This window comes from Oryctolagus cuniculus, chromosome 21, assembly GCF_051225735.1.
Source record: "Oryctolagus cuniculus isolate XC-2025 breed Fujian yellow rabbit chromosome 21, ASM5122573v1, whole genome shotgun sequence".
Taxonomy (NCBI): Eukaryota; Metazoa; Chordata; class Mammalia; order Lagomorpha; family Leporidae; genus Oryctolagus; species Oryctolagus cuniculus.
In genome coordinates this window covers 30993711-31010533 of record NC_142887.1, presented here as the reverse complement: position 1 = coordinate 31010533, position 16823 = coordinate 30993711, and the positions used below count along the sequence as shown (strand labels likewise).

General features: G+C 59.0%; 1 protein-coding gene across 2 annotated transcripts in view; it reads right to left on the bottom strand.

Annotated features, from left to right (window-relative positions):
* Positions 1–165: 165 nt before the first annotated feature.
* The window catches only part of SPECC1L (sperm antigen with calponin homology and coiled-coil domains 1 like), a 135511-nt gene continuing 118853 nt past the window's right edge, over positions 166–16823 (bottom strand). For both annotated transcript variants that reach the window (XM_051837119.3, XM_070065956.2), the window contains 3 exons: positions 3844–3960; positions 3131–3190; positions 166–2068 (listed from right to left, as the gene is read on the bottom strand). In XM_051837119.3, coding sequence (XP_051693079.1) covers positions 1979–2068; positions 3131–3190; positions 3844–3960 — 267 coding nt within the window. In that variant the 3' untranslated portion in view covers positions 166–1978. The remainder of the gene's footprint in view (positions 2069–3130; positions 3191–3843; positions 3961–16823) is intronic.

Here is a 16823-nt window from a genome sequence, read left to right as displayed (position 1 = left end):
CCCCGAGTCTCAGGCCCAGGGCCCAGGGGAAGCGGTCACCGCACCTGACTCCCAGTCAGGGCCCCTCCCCCACAGCTGCTCAGCCCTTGGTCCCCACCGGGGTGGTGGTGGGGGTGCTGCCTCTCCGCAGCCGGCCTCAGGAACAGCAGGACAGCCCGAGCCTGGTGTGTTTCAGCAAGTTTAATATATTCAAGATTATTTATATACTAGAACAAAATTGAAAGTATCGCCAGGCAGCCGAAGCCGGGGAGCGAGAGGAGCGCGTCCGGCCGTGGCGGCGAAGCTTGTGCTTGAAGGAGGGGCAAGCGCTGAGTGAGGACGGCCTCCAGGCGCGTGGCCACGCCCACGTCGTGCCGCAGCCCCGGCAGCCTTGGTGGGGTCCTCACCACCGACGCCAGCGCCCCAGGGTCCCCAGGAGGGGCCTCCCTCCCTCCCTCCAGCGGCCCCGCCCAGCACGAGCCACCTGCCCTGGGCTCCTGCGGCCAGCCAGGACAAGACTGAACTGCGGGCCCGGGAGGATTCCTCACCCACAGGACAAGAGGCAGCCCACCCACCCCACCCCCATGAGTAATAAATAAAGGCGGGGCTGTGGGCCGCAGGGGGGCCTGGACGCACACTCGCAGGTGCCTGGCAGGGCCCTGAGGCCGGTGAGCTAAGAAGCAGGAATGTGGAAAAACGCAGGGCCGAGGTACTGCCGACCACGACGCTTCTCCTGCCGACAGTCAGCGCCCCGCGGGCATGGGGGCCCGGCCACCACCGATGGGAACGCCAGGGAATGGCCGTGGAGGACAGGGCCAGGCCGGGGCGCTTCGGGCCCCTGGCGATGGCGTCTCCAGGCTGCACACAGCGGCCTGTTTCCTGGTAACCACGTTCTCTCCAGCTCTACACGAAGCGCGGGGTCCCCAGCCCAGGGGTCAGGTGCTCTGAGGCGGCTGTGGCGGGACTCCGGAGAGGGTGCGGACCTCAAACCCACGCGAGACACGGGCGTCCCGGCGGAGCCATCTCCACAGGTCTCTGGGCCTTGCTCCCCGCGGCCGAGCGGGGCAGAGGCCTTCCGAGGGGTTAAGGCACTTTCTCGGATTCTCGCCTGGGGGACGGCGGCACAGTGACTCAGATGCGGCTGCGATTCCTAAGGCTGTGCGCTTTTTTCTCCTGCTAATTCCTACTTCATCTTCGTTCTCACCGCGCTCATGTCCAGGTTTTATTTCTATGCTTATGAAAACAATTTAACTTTGGTACTAATAGACAGGAACTAATTCTCCCAATATTGCTCATAAGAAAACAAAGATTTTAACCAGGAGAACTCCCTACGACCAATTCTTTGTCCAGAAATCTAAAGCCAGAGCTGGCGCTGAAGCCCGTTCTGGGCTGCAGGAAGGGCCGGGCACCCGCAAGAGCCTGGCCCCGCTCCCCGCCCCCAGCCCCCAGCCGCCAGCAGCCAGCAGCTTGCACTGGCTCCGCGGCAGCTCCGGCAGCTCCGAGCTAGGGACACCCGCGCCGCGTGGGCTGGGACGGCCCTGTCCCGCGGAGGGGTGGCTGTCCCACCTCTGCAGTGACACGTCCCAGGACAGCTGGCCCGTGTGCCGGGCGGAGGCCCGCCCCCCCAGCACTGGGCAGCAGAGCCCTCTGCCGCACGCAGGCTCGCCTCCTCGGCTCTCACCAGCGACGCGGGAACCTGCACAGGGCAAAGGTCGGGGGGCACTGTGGTTAGAGCTTTCACCGCCCCGTGGGCTTCCCACAAAATGTGAGCCCTTCCCGGAGTCGAGCCCCGCACAAGCCCTCGTTACAGCCCCAAGCACTGCTCTGGTTCCATGCTCTCTGTGGAGGGAGCCCCGGTGTGCAGAGCGGCCCGAGGTCTCCCGACGCAGAAGCCCAGGCAGCCCAGAGTCGCTGAAAGCTTCGGGGGTGCGTAGCTAATAGTGTTGGTGTCTCTCGGTAACTGCAGGGCCCCCGGCGCCGGGCAGCCCTCCCGGCGTGCTCAGGTCTCAAAGTACTTGTAGATGGCTGTAACGTACAGCATCACATTCTGCCAGTCTGGCCGTTCGGTCCGCACCATTTCATTGATGTCCTGATAGGAGAGAAGAGGCCTGTTAGAACTGCAGGTCCCGCCTGCCCGGTCCCAGCGGGCTCCGCACCACAGCCGTTTCTAGTCTAAGCCAGGGTACTCGTTTAAGGACGGTTCCCCCATCTCTGCCCTCAGGCGGGGTCACTTCCCTGCCACAGCTCTCCAAGGCTGGAAGATTCCATCTGGGCCATGGACTCCTTCCCCACCTGCCCCTCTTCCTAAACCACTCACGCGGGACTCCTGAGCCCTGCTTGGCCCAGGCCCGGGAGGTGTCCCTGTGCCGGGGGCTCCCAGAAACCCAGGCAGGGGTCTGAACTCCCAGGGCTGGTCCTGCAGGACACCAGCGGCAGCTCTCACAGGAAAACAAACGTGGGACACCATGGACCTGGCCCGGTGCGTCGCAGCCCGGTGGGTGCCGAGCACACAGGAGCAGGGTGGAAAAGCCCACTCGTGCACTGCGACTCCTGATGAGAAAGGCTCTCAGCAGCGGGGAAGAAGCCCGCGGGTTATATACGTGAACCTGACCCGTGATGGAAAATATCCAAGAGTGGGGAACTAGCCCACAGACTGCTGACTCGGGGCAGGGCTACCGGCTCTGGGTCTGCACACAGCATTTCCTCCGGGCAAGTTGGGCTCGCTGCTGCGGCTGGGAACCCTGGCAGCCACACATCAGCTTGTGCCCCGGCAGGGGCTGGGCAGACCTGAGGAAGGTCCCGAGCACACGTGGGCACTCCACACCTCACTTCTCACCCCTGCGCAGTTCCCCTCAAAGCCCGGGAGCTGCCCTGCCCTGGCCCTGGCGAGCGCCTTGGCCAGCCCCGCCGTGGTGCTCTCCTACGGCCAAGCCTGGGTGCACACGGGCGGCCGGCTCTGCTGGGCCTGTAGCCGGGGCCACCCAGCCACTCAAGCGTCCTCGGGTGCTTCCAGGGAGGCGTGAAGCGCCACGGGCAGGGGCCAAAGCCCACACAGGCTCCACCCGACAGGCCCTCGTCAGCCTGCATCCAAGCTACAGGGCAGCAGCACCCGCAGCTTCCAGCGGGACTGGGGCTGCCCCTGGGCACTCACCAGTGTGGATTTGATGCCCACGCTCTCTGCCGCCTGGAAGGCCAGCGTGAAGTTCCTTTTCTGCAAGAGAAACCGTGTCGCTGCAGCACAGAACGAGGCAGGGAGGGAGGCGGCCAGGCCTTGCCAGCTGCCCCGGGAAAGACTGCCACCTCCATTTGGGCCAACACATCCTAGCCAGGGCCCCCAGACTCAGAGCACGCGCCCACAGGCCTGCCCGTGCCTCCCCACCCCGCACCAGGGTTCCCCAGGAACATCGCCCTGGCCATCTGGACACGTTCCCGGTCAACTAGAGGGGAACCCCCTTCCCCCGTGGGCACCTCCAAGTATCATCTGCAGGCCTAGCTGGAGGCTCCTACTGGGGAGGCAGGGGCTCAGGGCTGGATCCTGGGCCTGTCCCGACCCTGACCGAGAGCTCCCTGGATGGGGCTGCACAGGATCCTGACCTGCAGTGCAGGACAGGCCCCCCCACTCACGCCGTGAACACCCATCTTGGCCATGTCTTGATGAAGCCCTGGTCCTCGCGGTCATACCCAGGAAGGACTGGCTGCTCCCACCGGCCAACACTGCCATGGCCAATGCCCGGCACGGAGTGGTCAGGGACATGAACAGCCTGATTCCCAGGCGACAGAGCCAGTGCGGTGGCCTCCACCCCACCCCCACCTCTCCCCTGCGAGGAGGATGCTGGGAGAGCGTCTGCCCTGTGTCTGTCTGACCTTATCCTGGCTGTTGAGCTCTTGATACGGTATGTGGGCCGGAAGGTAGGTGTGCAGGAGTGCGCAGAAGGCCAGCCCGTCGTTCCAGCTGCTGCTGAAGTTGGTGATGTCGATGTTCTGTGGGAGAAAGAAGGAACCAGGTGAGCTCTCGAGATGCCCAGACAGATGCCGCGTGGCCTTGCAAACACAAACCACACCCCCGCGGGGCAAACTCAGCACAAACCACCGTGTGCTAGGCCGTGGCTGGGATCCACCTGCTGCCTGAGACTTCTAGCGACCTGGCCACCGCCCTCCGCCACAGCCCCAGCTGTTGACCGTGCCCCCGCGGGTCAGTCAGGGCCTGTAACACACCTCACGTGCCACCCCACACGCGAGGGGCCTCCACACTGCTGGGCTCGGGCTCTCCCCTGGCCGCCTGGGGCGGCAGCGCAGACTGGACAGCGCAGGCAATAAACAATGGGTTTTAAAGCTCCCGGCCTGGGTCTTGGGCGTGCACACACAGGGACGCTGTCTGCTCTCCTCCCTGAGCTGACATCACACTGACGGTGGAAGGCAGGGGACAGTGAGGTGGCTGCACGAGCACGGGTGGAGGCCTTGGCGCCACACACACTGCTAATGGTGACTGCTGCCACTTGCAGTAAGCAAACAGCCACGGGGCAGGCGTCTGGAGCCGCAGTTAGGCCGACTGGGGCACCTGCGTCCTTCAAGACAGCAGCTGTCAGCTGCCGAGTTTTGATGTGAACCACACACCTCTGCAGAGAGCCCCCAGTCGGTGAGGCCAGGCTGAGGCCTAACTCCTGCTGCTGCCTGGTGCCCCGTGGGGCTCCCGGGGGAGGTAGGGTTCACAGACGGAGCCCGTGGGGCTCCCCACTGGCCCGCACAGGACACCAACGAGGTGCACGCACAGGGGCGTCGGGTCAGTAAGTCACAGCAGCAGGTTCCTCCGGCCTCACTGGGAGCATCTGTAACTGAAACCTGAGTTTTAAAACCTATTTTTTTATTGATATACTTGTTTAAGAGGCAGCAAGGGACCTCCTGTCCACTGGCTCACTCCCCCATGCCTACAACAGCCATGGTTGTCCAGGCCTAAGCAGGGAGACAGAAACCCCATCCAGGTCTCCCTCACGGGTGGCAGGGATCCAAGCACTTGAGCCATCACCTGCTGCCTCCTAGCAGGAAGCTGGAACCAGAGGCAGAGCGAGGACTCGAACCCAGGCACAGCAGTATGGAATGCAGGCGCCTCCACCCAGGCCTTGTCTCCTCCTCTCACCCCTTTGTCTGGAGGGGCGCCTCATTAAAACGGATCTGCACCCACAACAGGAGCGTGCCATTCAGGACACTCCACCGTGCGACACAGCAGCTCGGCTGGCCGGGCGCCCTCAGCCTCAGCCTCAGCGGCGGTGCCTCTGGAAAGAGCAAACTACGCACGTTCTAGGCTTTGCTGATTTACACACTTTAGTGCATGGCACAGACTGGGAAGGAACACTCACGCCTTGGGTTCCAGGCCCCGCCCAAGAGCACGTGTCCTGGGTTTTCTCACGTACAGCAAAGCACTGGCTCATGGGTGGGCCTCACTCCTCCAGGGCGAGGGATCTGCTGAGTGACTCCCACTCCCGGTCAGCCTGGTAGAGAGCTGTTACCAAAAGCGCCTGCCATCCAGCCCTCTTCCAAGTTAGGTCCTAAGGCAGACGGGGACCCGGGGCTCACAGACAGGAAGGAGCAGGTGGGGCAGAGGTGTGAAGAGGACGTCTGTGCCAACAGCCCTCCCGAGGCGGCTCCTGGCCTCACCGCTGTGAGGGCGCCCGTGCTGGACGGCAGCGAGTGTGGAGCCTGGGGCTGACTCCTCCGCTGCTGCACCTGCCCCCAGCACCACCCTGGAGGCCTTGCGCAGCCCAACCCTCTCGCAGGTCAAGCTGAGCAGCCCGGGTCACCCTCCCCCGAAGCGTTCTGATGACCTCATGACGGTGCTGGACAGTGACCTGCGGAGCACACACACGCGTGCACGCACACACACACTGGCTGCTTTGATGTCTTCTGAATCTCAGGAAGCAGCCACACATCCGGGAGGAAGTGAGCAGTGGGAAGGGACCTGTCCAAGGTGCTCCACAGGCACCCTGGCCCCAGGTACCCCAGGGCAGCCCAGCACCCTAATCCCTGTCTCCCGGGAGCATTTTCAGAGGAGGCTGAGAGAGGCTTTGGCAGGGACCCGCGGGCGTCTGCTGAGATTTCCTGGTGCTGTGGCGGCGCCTCAACCCGTGAGTTCAGTCGCCTGGTGCGGAGGAGATGCCGGAAGGAAGCAAGCAAGCAGGACGAGTGAGGGATGGGCCCGGCTGACCAGCGACGTAATCGGCAGCGCCCCGTGGAAAACGAAACGTGGGGCCCCTCACTCAAAAGGCAGAAGAAAAAGTCCTCAACTGAAAACAAAACAAGAACCACCGTCAGGCCGAGTCCCCGCCTGCCCTGCCCTGCCCTCCGGGGGCTCAGAACCGAGGACGCGGGCGTCGGGGTGGGAGCGGGCAGGGCCTCCACAACACCGCCAGCTCCGTGCGAGGCCACGGGCACTTCTGGAGGAAACCAGCCTCTGCTTCCTGCCCGGCTGCCCTTTCGGCTCCCTGAGAGGCGGACGTGCCTGGCCTCACTGCAGTGCCAGCTCCAGCCGCCCAGCTGGGGAGTCTCGCCTTCTTCAGGACAGAGCTGGCCCCGTGTGGGGCGTGGCCGCCGTTCCCGCACCTCGACGCTGGCGGGGACCTCCAGGAAGAGTGACTTCCTTCACAAAACCGGCCGCACGCTGCAAACTGAGTCCAGGCGAGGCACCTGACGATGAGACCACTGAAGATCAAACCCAGGCAGGCTGGCTAGGGGCCACCGGGGCAGGCCACCCAGCCCCAGGGTGCCCCGAGGGGTCAGCAAGCAGCAGCCGCTCATGCTCTGTGCACACGGCAGGGCTGTCGCTGGAGGGAGCAGGCCTTCTCCCATCTCACCGCGTTTGTGCTGCCTTTATCGCCCAGGGTTGAAAGTCTAACTAGAAACAAATAGCGCTGACTGAATACACAAGGGTCTGCAAAGGGCAAGGCTTGGGCTCGCTGGGGCGCAAACACAGGGCTCGGGAAAGCCAGGCAGGAAGACAGGAAAGCGCCCCACCCCCTCCCCTCTGGCTGTCACCGCACATTCATCTAACAACAGGACTAGTAAGCATCTCGGAGAAGAAATACACAGAGAGCTGCGACTTCGTACTGGATGAACAGAACTGGTCTCTCCCATCCCTACCCGCGGACGGCCTCTCGTCCCGAAGTCTTGGGACAGCACCACCACACGCACACTGCCAGCTGCTCCCAGACTGCCAGGGACAGCAGCAGTGGGTGAGGGTCCTGGGGTCCTCACCATGTGGCTGCAGGCAGCCACCAGAGGCCGCCTCACCCACTACTCCCTGCCTGGAGCCTGCCATCCTGCGGTTGGTCTGGGCCTGGGGTCCACTTAATTCTGCCCCAGGGCTGCTGGCCCCTGCACTGTGGGTCAGAAGAGTGCCCAATCTGGATTTTCTTGGCAACTGAGAAAAAGTTGGTTTTTGTGCCTGGGATGGGGTCCAGGGCTCCCGTAAAGGGAGACACAGGAGATGACGTGGGGACGTGCTTTATACACATCAGGACTTCCAGGGACTGCTGCAGAGCAGACCAGTGCTGAGTGGCTCAGGGCACCTTCCCATGCAGGGCACCAAGCCACACAATCACCCGGAACATCTCGGGCTGCTCTCTCTCACTGAGCGCCTGGGCACCTTCGACTCTGTTCATCCTCCCTGCGACAGCTGGCGTTCTGGCGGCTCTGCTGCTGACCTGGCTCCCTGCTACTGCGCCTGGGAAGGCAGCAGAAGACGGCCCGAGTGCCTGGGCCCCTGCCATCTGGGAGACCAGAGTGGAGTTCCTGGCTCCTGGCTTCGGCCTGGCTCAGGCCCAGCTGTGGCAGCCATCAGGGGAGTGAACTAGCAGATGGAATCTCTTGTGTCTCTCTGCCTTTCAAATCAATCAATCTTTAGAAAAAATAAATAAATAAAAATAGAAATATGAAATGAAACCACATGACCTCTTGGGCTAGGGTCCTTTGTCTCAGGATTAGATGGGAACCAGACAAACCCTTCAAAACTCCCAGCCCTCAGGGTGGTGTCCGGCCTCAGTTACGCTGCAGCCTGCAGTGGCTGCTCCTGGCTGGGCAGGCGCAGGCATCTGAAAAGCAGGTGGGCGTGCTGTTTGTCTCTCAAGTGATGAATCAATCCCAACTCTCCAAGTATCCACTCCAAACACAGGATCTCATTTCAAAGTGATCCAAACGCCCCGAGGCAGAACCGGCTGCCCTGGTAGGATTTGCTTCCCGCAGGCCTGCAGGGGCTTCTTGAGATCGGCAAGTAAACAGAGGGAAGGACCCAGAGCAGCAGCGTCCCTGTCACAGGAAGGGGGAGGGAGCGACACCCTCGGGTCTGCGGCCTAAGCAAGCACGGACTCTGCACGTGCACCACTGGGGAGGGGGCAGCCAGGCCCATGGGCAGAGCTCAGGGCAGGTAACAGAGGCCAGAGTGTCCCAGTGCTCCAGCTGGGGCTCCCCAGGAACAATGCAGCAGGCAGTGAGAAGCAGACAGAGGCCCTGGGAACTCTCACACTAAAGGCAGCACCGAGAGGGACAGTCTTGAACGGACAGAGGGCAAGGTCAGTGAGGGGAGGGAGACCAGGCGGCAAAGCAACAGCGTGTGGAAGAGCCGAGCGGGGCCGGCACGGCAGTGCCGCCGAGGCCAGGACTCAGGGCTGCCCGGGGCTTCCAAGAACTACATGGAGCAGGGCAGCCCCACGCCAGGCTGCCAGGAGGCAGGGCAGCACAGGCTGAAAGGCTGACGGCGGCCCGGCATCTTTCCCAAGTGGAGCCGCTGTTTGCGGTTGGGCGCTAAGGGACATCTATCTCACAGGGATCTGGCCCTGAGGTCAGGAAGCAGCTCTGCAGGCACGGCCAGCTCCCAGGTCCCCATGTGGACGGCGCCTGGGGCAGGCAGCAGGTGCCGCAGTCAATTCTCACTCAAGCCAGAGCTCACTTTTGAGGGTGGGGGGAGGGGACGCACACTGCCGCAAGGACTCTGCTGTCACAGGACATGGTGCCAGCCCCTCGGAGAAGGAGAGAGAAAACGGTTGATGGATCCCTGGTTAGTGCCCAGGTTGACTTAGGGCTTCGCTGGGCTACTTCTAGGACAACAAGCACTAAGTCGGCCAGAACAAAGTTCAAAGAAGCCCCAGCAGCTTCCACGGGGGAGCTCAGCCCCGTTTTCTCCTAAAGGTGTGCGTCCTTCTGCCTGGGAACAGTCAACCAGGTGATGTGACGGAGGACAGATGTGCTCTGTTTCACGGTCCTTTCCGCCCTCATAAAGACTCCGACGTGGCCGTAAAATCGCCTCTGGCACCCTCGCCCTCCAGGGACTGAGGCCAAGCAGGTCCCGGTCCCCACCAGCTCCTCCAGCTTCACCGGGTACCCGCCCGCCTGTCTGGGGGGACCCTCAGATGCGCCCTGTGCTGGGGTTCTGTTGCATGCACTCAGAGTCGAGGGGCGCAATAGGAAAGCCAAGAAATGATCTCCATAAAGAAAACTGTAAGTATGTCATCAAATGTCTTAATTTCTCTGAAGTTTACTCAAGGACCATAAAGTACACCTCCAAACACCACACACTCCTTAAACAGCTATTAAGTTCTGATCTGATCTATTTAAGGAAACACCACGTCTATGGGAGCAGGGCAAGGAGCCAAGCGTGTGAGTCACCTCTGGCGACACGCGCAGCCCCATTTCCTCAGGGCTCACATGGCATGGGCCCCGCGAGGACAGCGGCCAAGCGCAGAGGCAAACCTGAAGGCGACAAATACCTATAAACACCGCAGGCCCGGAGCTCCTGGAGAGGCGCACACAGCCTGCTGGGCGCTGGGACGGCCTGCGGTGTGGGCAGCCAGGCCACTCTGACTGCAGACCTGAGCGTGTGGCCTGGGGACTGCAATGCCCTGCTCCAGGTGGGGAGGACAGGCTCCATCCTGAAGTCCAGGTGCTGGTAACCAACTTGTGAAGCGGAGGAGGAAGCCAGGGCAGGCGGCCAGAGCTGAGGCAGCCCCTGAAGCCGGGGCCCTGCTTCTGGGAGGCGCTCCAGCAAGGACACGCAACCCTCACCGTGCGCCAGGCCACCTGCCTGTTCGGGTATATCCCCGGGGGCGTTGGTCCCTGGTCTGGAGCAGGTCTGGCCATCACGTCCTTGAAGGGCCCCAGGTGACCCGCGTGCGCAGATAAGAGGGAGGAGCAGTGACCTTCAGGGCCTCAGAGAGAACTGTGTGAGTTCTGAGGAGGCTCCTGGCCCAGCCTAGAGCCATGTGGGACCCTGGGTGCTGGGAACCAAGCACCCAGGGAACTCTCCTGCCCTGGAAGCCTGGGGGCCGTGGGGAGGGCAGAACTGCAACAGAGAAAGACTGCCGTGGACAGCACAGCGCCGCAAGAGGCTCTTCTGCCCGGACTGTGAACAGGGGTCACAGTACCGTACAGCTCCATCTGCCAGCGGCAACACCATGGGGGCACCAAGAGCGGAACCTCAAATGTGGGCGCCCTGCAAGACACATGATCTGTGGTTCCTTCAAAAGGAAAGTGAAGAAAAGACAAGGGAAGGGAATTTGTGGGCTGATGGGGGAATGCAATAGGGGAGTCCCATTTGCAACTTAATTCAAGCCAACCAGTCCTAACTGTGATTCTTGGGAAGTCTGAAGACACTGAAAGGCTGAGGTTCGTGTCGGGATCCTGCGGGTGGGTGTGGGGTGAGTGAGAGTACCCGTGCTGACGTCCTTCAGCCGGCGGTGTGTGCACGAGTGTTGTGCGACTGTTCTTGCCACTTCCATGTATACACGAAAATCTCCATTACAAATGTGCAACTCACCAGACAACACAACTGCCCACGTGCAAAAACGGCCAAAGGACCCATACGGACGTTTCTCTCAGGAAGACGTGCAGATGGCCTACACACACAGGACAAGGACGGTGCATGGGCAGGCGCGTGGCACAGCAGTTACGTGGCTGCTTGGAAGGGGTCCCTTCCAGGCACGTGGGAGAGCCAGACTGAGTTCTTGGTCCCCAGCTTTGGCCTGGCCCAGCTCTGGCTATCATGGACACTTGGGAAATAAACCAGTGGATGGAAGATCTCTGTTTGTCTCTCTTTCAAATGAAATGAAGCTAAATAAACATTTTTTTAAAAAAGAAGAAAAGAATGGCTCAACACCATTAGTAATTAGGAAAATGCAATTCAAAACCATAATGAGGTAGTACTTCACACCCACTAGGATGGCTCATTTGTTTTTTTAAAAAACCGAAGGAATTTTTTTTAAATATTCCTTCATCAATCTTTTTTGTTTGTTTGTTTTTAAGATTTATTTATTTATTTGAAAGGTAGAGCTACAGAGAGGCAGAGGCAGAGAGAAAAACAAAGGTCTTCTGTCCACTGGATCATTCCCCAAATGGCCGCAATGGCTGAAGCTAGGCTGACTGAAGCCAAGAGTCAGGAGCTTCTTCTGCGTCTCCCTTGCAGGTGCAGGGGCCTAAGGACTTGGATCACCCTCCACTGCTATACCCAGGCCATAGCAGAGAGCTGGAATGGAAGTGGAGCAGCCGGGACTCGAATCAGTGCCCACATGGGATGTGGCAAGGCACATGTGGCGCTGGCCCCCAGAAGGAACAAATGTTAAGTGTTAGGACACAGAGAAGTGAGGGGCCTGGCATGCTGTGGGTGGGGTCATCAAGTGAGGCAGCCACACAGCAAAAGTCTAGCAGCTCCTCTGAGAATGAAGCAGAGTGACCGTGGGGCCCAGCAGTCCGTCCCCTGTGCGTGAAGGTGGACGTCTCACAGAGGCCTCTACAGGAATGTGCATGGCAACGTTACCTTAACAGCCAAGAGCAGAGGCAACCCCCATGCCCACCAGGGGGGAACCAGCGAACAATGTGTGGGCTACCACATAGCGGGTGGTGTTTCAGCCATAAGAAAGGATGACGCGGGGCCGGTGCTGTGGCGCAGCAGGTTAAGCCCCCGCCTGCAGCAGTTTAAGACCCAGCTGCTCCACTTCTGATCCAGCTCCTCTGGGAAAGCAGCGGAAGATGGCCCAAGTGCATGGGCCCCTGCATCCATGTGAGAGACCCGGAAGATGCTCTGGGCTCCTGGCCTTGGCCCAGCCCAGCCATTTGGGGAGTGAACCAGCGGATGGAAGATCTCTCTGTCTCTCCTCCTCTCTAACTCTGCCTTTAAAATAAACAAACAAATCTTTAAAAGAATAAACAGAAGGAATGAAGCACTGACCCCTGCTAACATGGACGTACCCTGAAACCTCATGCTGAGACACGAAAGGCCACAGGGTGTCCAGGTCCATCCATATGAAGTTCCCAGAGACAGGAAGTGGATTACAGTGAGCAGGGTGATGCAAAGTTCTGGCAGCAGGAGGTAGTGATCAATGCACAGTGCTTCACACCACTTAAACACGGCTAAATCATAAATGTCTTTATACATTTTACCTCAATTAAAAAAAAAAAGTTTGGAAGGACGAGCATGTGGCCCAGCAGTTAGGATGCACACAGCCCACGTCAAAGAGCCAGGGCTTGATTCCCACCTCTGGCCGATGCAGACCCTGGCAGGCAGCAGGTGGCTCAAGTTCCAGGGTTCCTGCCACCCACGTGGGAGATCTGGACTGAGTTCCTGCTCATTCAGGGGGGGAGAAGCGGTGGATGGGAGTGCTCTGGCAGGTCTCTGAAGCAGTTTATGCTCAGTAACTCCACACAGCACGCAGATCCCAGGGCGTGTCCTGACACACTGTCCCAGGTACACTCAGATGGCCCACAAGCGGGGTCTGCAGGAATTTATTAGGGTTCTGTTTAAAAAAAATAAAATAAAAAGTCTTTTCAAATTTTCTCAAAAACAAGCAAGCAAGCACTAAGGGTAGGAAGCAGGTATCAGGTGGCTTCCGTTAGCACAGGGAAACACAGAGCAGCTCCCATCACTCGAAAGGCCTCGGCTGCCGCCCCAGCCCGGGGAAGGGGAGCGGGCCTCATTCTGAGACAGGGTCTCACTGAGTGACGGTGACCCTGCCCGGTATGCGCAGTGGCAGCACCCCCTAGGCTGCAGCGTCAACTCTCCTGACGCTGTATCTCAGGGATGTAGTCTCAGCTGTAGAGTTTGGTCTGGGCTTCATGTGCTGAGACTTTTTTTTTTCTAAAGGCAAATGAATCGATTTTGAGGGAACAGTGCAGAATAAATAGGTGTCACCTGAAGTCCCACAAGCCCTCCAAAGGGAGACGTTTCAGGGAGGAGCCCATCAGGCCCACAGCAGCTGCCTTCTGAGCCAGGGAGAGACAGGCGGCCAGTGAGCGCGCGGGCTGGGGCGCAGCTGACCGGCGAGCTTGGTGCGCGGCAGCCTAGGAACGCGTTCCTCAGGTTTGGCTCAGCTCTGGCGGGGGTTATTTCTCCCTACAAGCCGATTCTAACGAGGACACTCACAGCAGTCCCGAAGCAACATTCACCCGGGCGTGAGGAAGGGAGGACAAGGGGGCACAAGGCACGCCCTCCTCCTAACCCCCAGGACCAAGGTCACCGCTGCTGTGTTCGGGCTCCTAAGGAGATGGACCCATATCTGAGGGCTGTCTGCCACGGAAGCCCTGCTCTGACGAAAGCTAACGCGAGAATTCTCCAGTCTGGGGCACATTCTGACAGCCCCACGTCAAGTCTTAGGGAATTCCCTGTGTGGGGCGGGAAGGCGCCGCTCTGCAGACTAGCCCCGAGAGGCAGGTGGTGTGGGCGAGGCACACAGGCCTCTGGACCTGGGCTATGATGCGGGTGCCACCTGGCTCCAGGACTAAGGGCACAGTTTTATTTATTTTTTAAAAAAATTTTTTTTTTTTTGACAGGCAGAGTGGACAGTGAGAGAGAGAGACAGAGAGAAAGGTCTTCCTTTGCCGTTGGTTCATCCTCCAATGGCCGCCGCGGCCGGCGCGCTGCGGCCGGTGCACCGTGCTGATCCGATGGAAGGAGCCAGGAGCCAGGTGCTTTTCCTGGTCTCCCATGGGGTGCAGGGCCCAAGCACCTGGGCCATCCTCCACTGCACTCCCTGGCCACAGCAGAGAGCTGGCCTGGAAGAGGGGCAACCGGGACAGAATCCGGCACCCCAACCGGGACTAGAACCCGGTGTGCCGGCGCCGCTAGGCGGAGGATTAGCCTAGTGAGCCGCGGCGCCGGCTAAGGGCACAGTTTTACTAACGCTTCTCCTCTGCGAGATGCACAACGTGCAGGGTGCTGTGCCGAGACTACTGCAAGGCGGTGGGACGGCTCCTCTGGCTGAGCCACGCCCGTCCTACCCTCTTCTCCTGCCTCCCCTGTGCTTCTCCCTGGGAGCCTGTCTATTCCACCTTCTAACTAACAAGACTGCACCCCCTGGGTACCAGAAGACGGCAGCGGTGTCGGCTCCTGAACCCCTCCTTCTCTGGTCGGTGCCCCTGAAGGAGACGCTGCCCTCGGTCAGGGATGAAGATGAGGGCCCTGTGAGTAGCCACACAAACGTGTGTCCTGGGGTCTCCACAGTGCGTCACCCAAGCACTCTGCTTCTCCCTCAGGCTCAAGGCGGGGCTGAGTCCCGACCCAACGCTGCACAGAAAACCTGCCCTCACCAAAGGTCTGCTGAACAATGTTCTGTAAGAATACTAGGAAGACAGGTAGAAAAGGACCCAGAAACCATGTCCAAAGAATCCGAGAGCCTCCGTATAGAGACTGAGTTTGAAGAAAATCAAACAACTTCATGTCTGAAAATGGGAGCTGCTGGGCCGGCTCTGTGGCACAGAGGATTAAAGCCCCAGCCTGCAGGGCCACCATCCCATATGGGCAGCGGTTCTAGTCCTGGCTGCTCCACTAGCTCCATTAGCTCCCAGCTAATGCGCCTGGGAAAGCAGCAGAGGATGGCCCAAGCCCTTGGGCCCCCATATGGGAGACCCGGAAGAATCTCCTGCCTCCAAGCTTCAGACTGGCTCAGCTCTGGACGTTGCAGCCATTCAGGGAGTGAACCAGAGGATGGAAGGCCTCTCTGTGTGTCTCTACCACTCTCTGTAACTCTTTCAAATAAATGAATGTATGAATGTATGAATGTATGAATATATGAATGAATGGAAGGAAGGAAGGAAGGAAGGAAGGAAATGAGAGGTGCTAGACACTTCATCAACCATGACAGACAGCACAGATGTATTTGGATTCATCCAAATACTAATATCTGTGAAACACACTTTATGCACACAGCACACTACTAATTCAACAGAGGGCACACAGATCCAGGGCACCGCACAGACAGTGAAACCCCAGGCACACTCTGGAGGCGTCACGTTCTCTGGGGCCTGGCTCAGAGGTAGCCCACCTGCCCGCCTCACACCCAGGACCTCTGATGGGTGCACGGAGAAAGGAAGGGGGTCTTCCTGAGGTCACAGGTGATGCACTGAGTCTCACACAGCACCACCCAGGCCATCCAAGCACAGGCAGCATGGATGAGAAATGCCCTGTGGTCTGGCAGGAACTTGGGAAGGAAACGGTCTCAGGAGAGATGCTTGATACAGCGTGCTCACCTTACGATGAACTTACTGCATGGCTTACAGCAGGAACTGAAGTGATCTTTCAGATCTGCCCGTGCATCGGTTTCTACACCTACCAGGTACCATTTTGGCAGAGGGAAATGGCAAGACATCTATAAAAGGAACACACGTGTGGTGCCGCCTCTCGTACCTCCCTTGGAGCCCAAGCTTGATGGTTTATTTACCTGCCTTTCCTGTAGAGCAATAAATGAGTAGGGGAAGCCACAGCACATTCACTTTGGACCACACAGAAGACGATACCACCACTGGGACAACGTGACCAAGGGAGCTGTCCCCAGGGCCCTGCGTGTGGTACCTTACTCCTGATCCCATAGTGTTTCTGGTTTTATTTTACATAAGTGTTGTCCTCAGCTCTCCTTGCTTTCTTCTTGGCACCAAACACACAGGGAGGCAGCAAGGCAGAGGGGTGAGGGTCACAGGAGGAACACGGGGGTGGAAGGAGAGATGCCACACAAACCTGGGTTTCTCTGAAATGCAGCAAATGAGCGCTTATAACTACAAATCTGAGTCAGAGCAAGGTTAAATGAAGCCCAGGGAAAGCATAATTTTAGAAGACCTGGATATGCCATGTTTCAGAAGTGATCTGGAAAGTCCCCTCGGGAAAAAGGTCACGTTCTAGCCTGCACTCTGTTCCTCACTGTATATAGACTCCTTTGGATGTACACAGTAAGCATTATAAATATGTTTCATAACTGATATAGAACAAAGAAGAGGAAAGCCTTCACAGGTTGAGAGGCATCCTGGAGACCCACGGCCAAGAATGTCCCCTCACGGGGGCCTGGAGGGCCAAGGCCTTGCTCTGTCATTGGCACAAGGCCCAGGGTGGCTCTTGCCCTCCTGGCAATGTAAGGTTTAAGACCAAGCCCAACAAGACCCACAGACTGTATTTTCTTGGCATCTAATTTCCTCTCAAAAGAGCTGAGATGAAAGGTGCAGCACGTTTAGCCCCAGGGCTGCAGAGACCCATGCATCTGCAGCCCCACAAAACACTTCCTAATCTGTTTTCCTTCCTGGAGCAGCCACGGCCGGCCGTCCCTGATAAACAGGACCTTACTCTAGAGAAGACACACCTTCTTCCTGCCCCGTTGGTCCCTCTCTGCTGCTACGTGCACCTTGCAGGCCTTACTGCAACCATACTATCTTCAAGCTGTTCTTAAATCCTTACTCTGTCACCTCTCTGAAACCTAAGTAGGGGTCCACAGGCCACAAAGGTCCCTTTCATCCATACTTCACACCACACATAGAAATGAACTCCATTACATGGAAAAACACTTTACATTTCATAGACCTAAGTGTCTAAAACTTAGAGAAGAAAAATA